The sequence below is a fragment of the Protomyctophum parallelum genome (assembly GCF_964188405.1).
Source record: "Protomyctophum parallelum genome assembly, chromosome: 3".
Classification (NCBI taxonomy): domain Eukaryota; kingdom Metazoa; phylum Chordata; class Actinopteri; order Myctophiformes; family Myctophidae; genus Protomyctophum; species Protomyctophum parallelum.
Window position 1 is genome coordinate 22,385,050 of NC_139698.1, and position 11,094 is coordinate 22,396,143.

The 11,094-nt window shown below is 43.1% G+C and overlaps 1 protein-coding gene across 1 annotated transcript; it reads right to left on the bottom strand.

The window, feature by feature from the left end:
* Nucleotides 1-221: 221 nt before the first annotated feature.
* Nucleotides 222-8,448, bottom strand: LOC310855528 (uncharacterized protein). Its single transcript, XM_083760562.1, has 6 exons — nucleotides 8,273-8,448; nucleotides 6,007-6,191; nucleotides 5,666-5,776; nucleotides 4,846-4,986; nucleotides 3,828-3,975; nucleotides 222-1,356 (listed from the first exon to the last, which is right to left on the bottom strand). The coding sequence occupies exons 1-6, from the start codon at nucleotides 8,385-8,387 to the stop codon at nucleotides 419-421; spliced, it is 1,638 nt and encodes a 545-aa protein (XP_083616688.1). The 5' UTR covers nucleotides 8,388-8,448; the 3' UTR covers nucleotides 222-418.
* Between the last annotated feature and the right edge of the window lie 2,646 nt (nucleotides 8,449-11,094).

An 11,094-nucleotide genomic window follows, 5' to 3' on the forward strand; every position in this document is an offset into this window, starting at 1 on the left:
TCCCCCAAGGGCCTACTCTATACTTAGTCCCCTCGTTTTTCGCCTCTTCAAATCAAATCTGATCCGCAAGCTCAAAACAACGCACTGCCTTCAGACATTTTGTGAGCTGGTGGAGCTGCCATGTTTGCATATTGACATTGACAGAATATGAAAGTTCCAAGCAGAAAAGGAAAGAAAATCATTACACTACAACGTTATTTTTCTTTAACTTTATTTGAACCGACTTCTGCAGTTGAAGTGCAAATGAAGAAAAAGTGACTCGTTCTGCTCTGTACAATTTTAGGGTACTTAACTTTCTAAACATGAACCCCTTTTTTTTTAAATGCAAAAAAACCCAACTCGTACTTGTAGCTTGAAACTATACAAAAAGAAAAATCAAATGTCAAGTAAATCAAAATCCATCCAACGATGCTCAAACTCAGGGGCTAAGGGGAGGGAGCAAACTCGAGGGCAACCTAGTGGGCAGATTGAAGGGCGTGGATTCGGGAATAGCGGGCTGAAGGGAACAATCGGTGGCCGGCTTGGCGGCGAGCTTCAGGGGAGACAAAGTCAGAGGGTGGTTATTAGCGGGATTAACGGGCGTCGGCTGGAGAATGAATATGGTTGGCTTCATAGCAGACTGAGGGCTGCCGCCCGAGTGGGCAGAGTTCGGTATCGCCGGACGCAGTTCCCTCCACTTCCGCTGAGGAGGGGTCGCCGGCGCGGGCTGGAGGGTCCGTAATAAGGCCGACTGGAGGGCGGCCGTCGAGACGGACTGGATTGGACTCGTGGTTGCCGTCGGCGCCGTTTGAAAGGTGAACGTGGTGGTCTGGAGAGGGGCCGTCGTCAGGGCAGGCTGGACGGTGAACGAGGCCGAGTTGAGGGGTAACCCCGACGCCGACTGAAGGGTGATGGAGTTCGGCTGGAAAGAGGCCGCCGCGGCGGGTTCCAGCGTGCTCGAGACCGTCTGGAAGGTGACCGTGGCGGGCGCCGCCTGAGCTCGCGTGACCTTCAGAGGGCCTTTGTATGTGGACCCCCTCGCGCCAAACTTGCGCTTTGTCCTGCCCATTTTGTTTCTCAGCAGAGACTTGGGTTGGGCGACGCCGGGGCCTTTGCGCTTTCGGTTCCCCGCGTCGAGTTCCATCGCCGCCTCCGTGATCATCGGCTGCATGTCGTTCAGAACGGTGGTCAGCTTCACGCTCAGGTCCTCGAGGGTGTTCTGGTCTTCTATGACGTAGAGATTGTCAAGAATTTGCTTGTTCAGACTGACACACTTCCTCCACGCCGCCATCTTCTTGGCACGTTTCCGCGGAACAGTGTGTCCACCGTCGATGACCTCTATCTCACAGGTCGTCTGGCCCCCTGGTGACGTGGACACTGAAAGGGAATTTTGATAAGAGATGGCAGTCATTTCTTTAAGTCCAACCCCTTTTGGTGTTTTAAAGCATTACGGTATACTTTTAGCTATTGAAAAATAGCAGATCCACAAGCTCATAGTGGGGCACAGAGTGTCGTGCTACGAACTTGTAGATCTGCTATTTTTTAAACTGAAATTGAAATTGTGAAACTGTGCCTCAAATCCTTATATATATATATATATATATATATATATATATTCTTTCATATATCTTTGCTTCTGGGGGGGTCCCTGGAACAACATATTTTCAGATGGGGGTCGGCGGCCAATTACATATATTTTTGGAGGTCCTTGACATGAAAATGTTTGAGAACCACTGACATAGAAACATTGGGTTTTCAGAAAACTGCTTTAGAAGACATTTGTAGAATCGTCCTCAGGTCTAAATGGGTCAAAAAGGAGCACATCACCCCTGCATCTTCATGTAACGGGTCCTTTACTAAAAAAAGCTCATTATCAAATGGCACTATTTCGGTTCGCTGCCTCACTCTATGGACAGTGGAGAAAAGGGATGGGGATTCCAAGCGAACAGAAACTACAGCCCCCTTCGTCTTCCTGGAAGGTTAGCACACTGAAAGTGTTCTTGCAACAATACAAATAAAACGTTTCAGAACTGTACAGAGCCCTCCTGGGAGACTGAGTAGACAGAAATGGGTGCCCATATAATGAGCATTAGTGAGGACCAATTATATGATAGGATGAAACATTTGGTGAAGTGGTCCCTTAATTTATACACTTTAATTGTCATTTCACAACACCATCTTGACTGACACATCTAGATGTTGGTTTATTATTTATGATGTATGCATTTACATTTCTCAGTTAAAGTTTCACCTGAAGCAAGCAATGCATAGATATTGCCCACGAGATCTTGTAGTAGCAGTGGTTAATCTCAACCTTTTCTGGATCAAGGCCCACATGGAGATGTTGAAAGCATTCGCGGCCCACCCATCTGACCACTTAACCCATTTAGACCCGAGAACTGATTCTACAAATGTCTTCTGAATCATGACAGTTTTCTGAAAAACCTATGTTTCTGTATCAGTGGTGCTCAACCTTTTTCATGTCAAGGACCACCAGGCAGCATTATCTGTATTTGGCTGCTGACCCCCCCCCCCCCCCCCCCATCTGTAAATATGTTGTTCCAGGGATCCTCCCAGAAGCAAATATTTGAGTTAAAACCAGTCACTGTGAAAGAATATATATTCAAAAGATGACCACACATTTTCACAATCTTTCAAAATGAGCAGATCTACAAGCTCGTAGCGTGGCACTCGGTGCTATTTTTCAACAGGTAAAGTTTTAAATAATTGTTAGTGGTTAATAGCTATAAGGCGACACTGATGCTATCAGATGGGTGGGCCACGTTCATTTCCAGAGCATGCTCATTTGTATATACGTACGTCGACACTAGGTGGCGTCATATCCCAAGTCCGTATATATACGTATCCCATTTCCAATGTATTATCCTTCTATATAATGGTTGATGCCTACGGAAGCCTTTAACATTGGTCCGGTTCCTATAGCAATGCCCCACCGTCCCAACTATGGGATGGCAAATATATTCACAGTGCAAGGCAGGTGAGAGCAGGATTTTCAAACCGCCATAAGTCGGATTCTTGGATCGCGGCCATCCACATTTCGGATTTTAATTTGTGCCTTTGTACCGCGACGCTGCCGCCATGTAAACGCTTCTGACGAGAGGTAAAGAGTGTGTGTGTGTGTGTGTTCCAATGATACTAGAGTGTGTGTGTAGCGAGTGTGTGGGGGGCAGGGGGCGAGCAAACTGACTTTTTAAAGTGAACGCGTATGCTGGCCCCTGGAACTGGGGTTCATGCTAACAGCTAGAGATAGTAATAATCAATCGATTATGTTCCACCTACCTCCTAACGTAGTATGCTGTAGGTTCTTATTTATTGGTATAATGTTTTTTGCTACATTATTGTTAAAAATCTTATGTGTTTTGACAATTATTTGGGCCATTGTGGAGGTACTTCGCCTACTTGCCTATTTACTGGCGGCCCACCGGTCGAGAACCATTGGTGTAAAGCAGTGGTTTTCGACCCGTTTTTATTTTTTAATTTGTTTACCAAGGCCCATTATTTATTGGGCATTTGAGCCACAGACCATTTTGATTAGATTTAGCCTCTCAGACCCAAAACTTTGAATATCTTGTTGTTGGATAAGATCTTGTCCACAATTCCATGCTGCATTAATGTTGGTACAACAGGAGAGATAACAGGCAAACATTGATCAAAATAATTCTCTAATTGTGTAGACTTCTTGTAAATTAAATAATGCAGATGTTTAACAATAATTTAACTCTTGAAGTTGAGAGCGTAAAACTGAACCCCTTCAAGGACTACAGGTGGTCCCCGGACCACTGGTCGAGAACCACTGGTGGAAAAGGGCAACACAAAACAACATTCACCTTCACAAGTGATAGGCTCTCCCACGTCGTCCATTGCCATGTCTTCTCCTTCAACAATAACTTGTTCAATGAGGCTGCCCGCGTCCAGCGTGTAGCGAGGAGCCAGATCAACTGGTGTCAGCTGTTGCCACGTCCAGCCCGGTATGAACTGGAAAACGGCAAATGAACACTGAGCTGCAGCACTTGATCCACACGGTGCGATGACTAGGATTTTATTTGTTATAAAGTGGCTATTAAAAAAATGCCCTATACATTATTTTATTATTTATACCGCCTGAATTCAATTATTTGAGCCAATAGAGCGTCGCAGTCCCGCCCCCTTTCATGACGACGCCAGGCCGAGGAAATAGTTCCCAATGCATTTTTTCCATAGACATTTCAAAACTTATTTTTTTAAAGACCTTATAAGTGTCGTACAAAGCCAACTCTTGTCGTGACAACTCATGACAACAAACACAATATTTTGGACCAAACAAATAATTACAAAGAAGAAAAACAAAAAGTGTTGTAACCAGCCGTTTTCTTCTTCTTTCTAATTATTTGTTCAGCCCGAAGAATTGTGTTTGTCGTCATGATTTGTCACGACAAGAGTTGGCTTTGTCCGCGGTGTAAACGTCTTTAAATACCGTAAATACTTTCTGAAAAGTCTATGAGGAAAATGAATTTATTTTCTCTCGAGGGGTGGGACTGCGACGCTATTGCAGTGATTTTGAATAATGGTTAGGGTTTCAATGCTGAAAATGCTTTCAAATAGAGTAGACGATTGACAATTTGATATGCTCAGATGTATTAGCAGATGTGCAAGCTTACTGACTGAGCTTGCAGATCGGCTAGCTGCCATTGTCACTGTTTTGTAACATTTCTTTTAAATAACATCAAGTATATGGCCCTGACAGAGAAATGTAACATGTTTCCATGTTCAATTCCAAAAAACACAATACAATCTTGAATCCGCAATCATTTGAATGACAATCGCCAACTCAATTTCAAGATTGTAATAGCCCCATCTAGTGTTTACCTCTCCTTCCAATGTGTGTCCAACATGTGCACTGGGGTTTGTGATTATGTAGATGTTCTCCCACACAACTGGATCCCTCCTCAGGGCCGTTCTGAGCGCCTTAGCAGTCATCTTTCTGGCTCTGTCAGTGTTGTTCTCCAGCTAACATGAAAAGGTGACAAATGCATCACATAGTTAAAAAAAAAAACAGACCTCGGGGCGCCCACTGGCCAAGCGGTCCAGGCAGGCGCATGCCACATATAGGCTCTGGCCTGACAGCGTGTCGTGTGTTCGAGTCCTGTTCATGACGACCTTTGCTGCATGTCTCTCCCCTTCTCTCCTTCCCACTTTCCTGTCTGTCTTCACTAATTACTATCAATAAAGGCAAAAAAACAGACCTCATCAGCTTAAAACAAAGTACTTACTAACCATAATTATGTATCATATCAGTGCAAGCACAGACATAGAACGTACACTTAAAAGGTATCTTTGCACAACATTAACTGAAAACTGTCTTATGTTGAAGCACCCAAATGCAGTGTCAATTTTGGCGACAGTTCTGTCGCATGGCTCTCAGAAAGCGGCATACCCATGTCCTCCTGGTTCCAGTTAGTTTTCCCATAGCTTAGTTTGATTGGCTCAGCAGCAGATTTGAAGAGCCTGTCACACAACAAGGCTATGGGAAAATGCACTGGAACAGAAACCACCTTCTGGGACAACAGTTATGCACAGATCCTATTCATGGGAGAAAAGGGGTCTGCTTCAATAACAGCGTTTGAATCTCAGGGGTAGCACATAAGACATACAGATTGCAGCTTTTATAAAAAGAGAATGTACCTACCGCATATCTGGGGAACCTCGCTATCCTGGTGACGTGTATGGAGGATGGACACCCCACCTTCTTCGTGTCCTGCCCTAAAGTCCTTCGCTTTTTAAAGCGATGGCCTTCGAGCTGCAAGATTAAATGATTCAAGTCAGGTTGTGAAACCTTTCGGTCTTCAAAAGCAATAAAGATGCACATTTACATAGAAAGGATGTTAGTTACCAGTGTGCCAATCAAAGTCAATTTGTGAAACATTTTGCGAATGAGGGCCAACTGAATATAAGAAATTATGATTATATTGTGGCGGAGACCAAATGTGGCTCTACTGTAGAAGATGCAGTCACCTGCATTAAACTCACCAGTTTCTTTGCTTTTTGCTCTCTATATCTTTGTTTCTTCATTAGAGAGAGGTCTTTCCCATGGTGGCAAATCATCTTCTTTGACCCAATGAACACAAATGGCACCCCTGTGTATTCGATAGCCGGCGTGCCAGCTCCGCGAGCCCACTGCCAGTAAATTCGACTTTTTGTCGAGGGCTGCCATGCTGTCGAAAACAAAAACACAGTAATAGTTACTTATAATTAGTGATAAGTATTAGTGAATCTACAGATTATAATAATCGATATTTCACTGTCTCAGTAACAGATCAAACTAAGCTACAATACGCAAGTTGTCGTCGTCCTCCTGACAGGAGTGGCAGTCGCAATGAGAACACCCAGGATTAATTTCAAATACGGGTCTCGTCAGTGCCTTATCCCTTAACTTCTTTGCCTTTTCTTTTTTACTATTTTGAAAAAAAAAATTGAATAGTTCAAATAGCCAATCTACAAGCTCACAACGTGTGGATGTACATCGGCTAGTTGGAACAAATTTAAAATGTTTTTCAAGGCCTGGGCAGTGGCTCAGCGGTCCAGGCACCTTGGCTGGTGATCCAGTCTGGCAGTGTGCCGTGGGTTCGACTCCCGATCCCGACGGCCTTTACTGCATGTCACTCCCCATCTCTCTCCCCATTTCATGTCAGCCTACTGTCTGTCCCTCCATAAAGAAATATAAAATCAAAGGCAAAAGCCACAAAAAAACATCTTGTTTTTCAAAAACCAATGCATTTGTGCTGGTATTAACTAAGTTATTAACATACTTATGACTATACAAACTTGATATGTAAATCTCACTGTTCAACTTCAATCCAGAAGAGCCAGTAGTAGGTAAGGTAGGTACAGTTTAAAATAGAACGAAGGAAGCGCTGCCTGGGTTCAGTCAGTGCCTTTTGCCAACAGGTGCTCTTTAGTAAAACAGGTAGGTATACTGGATGGAAGCATACAAAAACAACTACTGCAGCTTCGTCAGACCTGTTGAAGTGTTGGAGCATCCTCTGTTGCCTCGCTCAATACATTATTTTTGAGGGACGCTAGCCCATCCTATGCCCAGCTTTGAGGGTTTGTGTGAACACAAACATTGGCTGTGATGATTGGCTGATCACCCCATATAGCGATGATTTGATTGGCTGAGCAAAGTACATATTGAGGATAAAGTGAGGGCAGAAACACGCTGGGCACGATATGCGCAGTAGAGTGCATTGCTGGGACTTCTGCCAAAATCCTGTACAAGTGTTGTGATTGGTCGGAATGATATTGTATCCGGGGGAAATACATTTGCCGGATGTTCCGGACCGACACATCCGCCGATAGCGTCTCTGCCTTAGGTTGTGGCCAGCCTTTTCTTTTCACAGATGAGTAAGCCTGGGACTATATGTATGATAAGAGCGCCCCTCACTTCACACGAGTGTGATTTATTATTTTTTCTTTTACAAATGGTTCATTTTGTACAGTTACACAGAAAAGGTTGAGAAAGAATCTAGAGGTCAGTGGCTTCCAAATCATGTATACTCATAGTCGACTTTGGGGTTTGAATTAGCTCTGGTCCATAACTCTAATGCCAGAGCTATAGGTTTGAATAAGACTCCCGTCTGGTCTGGTCTCCCTTCACTACCCCCGTTCTGAACCCTGTATGCCTACTTTGTACTATTTGGGACTGTCATCCTAAAAATAAAATGTATACAGGGTTGAGGAAAGGGGCTATCCTCTGGGCTGTCACTCTCGCCAATATATATGTATATTATTTATAATAAATGTGGCGCGATCGCGTCAACACCCCTCCCCCGCCATTTGATTTTAGTTATAAAAATAAATAAACGCCATGTTGTTGATCGAGCGTCGTCGTGCAATAAGCAACGAAGCCTGCTACATAAAATAACACATTACATTTACCCCGACGTCACACCAGAACATCACATCATCACTAACTATTGTAACAAAATCAAGAAAGAAAGAAGACATAGTTCAACATAGTTAGTATTACTACGTGTTATTAACATGGTATTATTCATTTAAAGAACAGATGGACTTATATTAGCAGAAGCTAGTAGCAAGCAGCTGGCTAGTACTAGTACTGGCAGCGATTCGCCTGTACGACGGACGGTGTCGCGCGGCCGCGAAAATAGCAGATCTACAAGCTCGCAGCGGGTCGCGGAAGCGACGCGCTGTGAGCTTGTAGATCTGCTATTTTCGCACCAGCTAGCCCCCGGAGGCTAAAAAAAAGATGCTAATGGAAGAAAACAAGCCAAACCTCTGTCCTTGTAGCTCCTCTCCACGGAGTAGATGACAAAGCTGGACAGCGTCGCCTGCTCGAACAGCTTGATGTACTCGTCCACGTCGTCCATGTCGTCAAATTGTCGCGTCATGTTTGCTTTTAATTAGAGTTTTCCCTCACTGCTATCTCAATCTATCTGCAACTGTGCAACTCCTCCCGCCCTCCTCCTAGTAGAGTAGTAGTACCTCCGGCTGGATGGACCCAGTGTTGCCAGATTGCGTGAGCCATGCCCAAAAGAAGCGACTAGGCTACATGAGCTTAAACCACATTGATTGATTGATTGATTGATTGATTGATTGATTGATTGATTGATTGATTGATTGATTGATTGATTGATTGAAATGTTTAGAGTGTGATGTAATGATGATTAGAGTATATTTGTACGTCTCTAATTGTTATGATGAATTGAACATGGTGGGCCCTATTGTAAACAAGTGTAATGCTTTATCGTGTCGTCCACAGTTAACAGTTTTATTTTGAGTTGTGCTTGAAATGTACTGAAATTCTCCAATCTGTTAATAAATTCATCAATCAATCAATCAAACATGTATTTTTTTTGGGGGGGGGGGGGGTGTAGAGCCCAGGATCACATTAGATAATTGACACAGGGGTGAAAAATGGGTTACAAAATCGTGGGATAAAAATTATATAGAAAAACATGTATTTTTATTAACAGTTTGTAGAATGTGTAAAAAAACATTCATGCTTTATGGTGTCGTCCACACTTAACAGTTTTGTATTGAGTTGTGCTTGAAATGTACTGTAATTCTCCAGACTGTTTGCCAATTTTTTGGCCATGCACACCCGTTACCTCCTTACCTAGCTGACGCACCACGCCCACATGGAAATATAGATTGCATAAAGCTATAGAGACATACATTTCCTATTCATCCACATATATGCACATAGGCCTATATGAACCTGAATATGGCATATGCAGCTACATTCTGCATATACTTGCCATGTATTGGCATAATATGTTAATATATTTAAAATAAAACCATAGCCCCACCATTAGCCTTTTCATGCCGCGAAACGAAGTCCACACCCACAACACCAGAGGGAGTGCAACAAACCATGTACAACCCAGATTCGGCACAAACAAGGGACTAAATTATTTTCGCTCCTATGCCACCAAAATGTGGAACGCCCTATCAACAGTCATTAAGACATGTGAATCCCTTGACTCCTTCAAAACCGCTCTCAAAGGGCACCTACGGATGGCTGCAATTCGAAACTGGCCTCTGTAAAATCTGAATCCCCCCCACCCCCCCCACCCCATTTTCCCTCACTGTATATTGTATCTTTTCCCTTTTTTGCTTCCCATATGATGAATTTAGCTACATAGAAATGTCTATTTGTATGTCTCTAAATGTTTGTATGTCTTTAAATGTTTTGATGAATTGAACAATGTGGACCCTGTTGTAAACAAGTGTAATGCTTAATTGGGTCGTCCACTCACAGTTGACAGTCTTTGTATTGAGTTTGTGCTTAAAATGTACTGTAAATTCTACAAACTGTTAATAAATATTTCAATCAATCAATCAAAACCGCACACCGCCTAGAAGGCGCTCGCGCACCACAAGGGGTGCACGCACCCTGTGCGACTGGGGCTCAAGAGATAGAGCTGGGCGGTTTGAATCCCGGCTCCTCCATGTCTACATGTCGACGTGTCCTTGGGCAAGACACTGAACCCCAATTTGCTCCCGATGTGCTGGTTGGTATCTTGCATGGCTTCCGCCGCAATCAGTGTATGAATGTGTGTGTGAATGGGTGAATTTAATACACAATCTATGTAAAGCGCCTATGTGCTGCCTTAATGCAACAAAGTCATTTAATAGAGCTATTGACGGTATGGATCAGAGCTAACATTACATATATCTACTTGAAACTTGAACGGAACTGGGGTTGAGTCGTCCAAAAACAGTGGGCAAAAACCCTTTTCGCAGTATATAGTTTCCAAAAAGTAAAGGTATGTAGAGTAAGGTCCTTGGACAAATAGCCTACATTAATCTGGGGGTCCATGGCATGAAAATGTGTGAGAATCACTGGTTTTGAACAACATTAGGAAACAAGCCCAAATAAGGGCAAGCCTGCAACTGGCAACTACAGGAAAAACTAAAAAGCCCAACTACAGGAAAAACTAAAAAGCCCAAAGTTGCTTATAATAAGCAAACATGGCAACAGCTGCAACACTGGATGTATTCTAAAACTTGTCACCACCACCCAGTGGAATGGAGGGTAAGGTAAGACAGTAGGCTAGTACTTATAGTATGAGCATAGACTGTAAAAGTCAATCTACAATGTAGATTGACTCATACTATAAGTACAAGCCTACTGTCTGCCACATAAATAGAGCCTGCCACCTTTAAACTAATTTTAAATCTGAGTCTATTATTTTTGAGGGGCAGGTTTAATGTTTGTTTATAGTTCAATGTTTGTTTTAAAAAACACCATTGACAATGAAGGGGAAATTTACATCATCTTGTCCCTAAAACATGAAAGGTGCTATACAAATAAAGTTTTATTATTATTATTATTAAAACAAATATTTAAATGCCATTAACAATAAAGAGAATTTAATGTTTGTGTTGGCAACGTTTGTTTTCACCATTACATCACCATATCAACATAAGTTAGACTTTAATGTATTAGCACCCCTCACTTCACACAGGTGTGATTTTTGTATACTATTTCAATGGTTTTGAGTTCGCGGGGGGGGGGGGGGGGGGGGGAAGAAAAGGACCATTACTGCACCAAATGTGCTTTCCCTGGTTATGTCCTCAGTAGCAGTTTTT

Excerpts from the sequence above, each read along its gene's own strand:
- LOC310855528 (XM_083760562.1), bottom strand. The coding sequence starts at position 8,387 with ATGACGCGACAATTTGACGACATGGACGACGTGGACGAGTACATCAAG. Across the intron at positions 3,976-4,845 it reads GACACACATTGGAAGGAGAG|TTCATACCGGGCTGGACGTG; the intron begins GTAAACACTAGA and ends GCCGTTTTCCAG. Across the intron at positions 1,357-3,827 it reads AGAGCCTATCACTTGTGAAG|TGTCCACGTCACCAGGGGGC; the intron begins GTGAATGTTGTT and ends ATTCCCTTTCAG.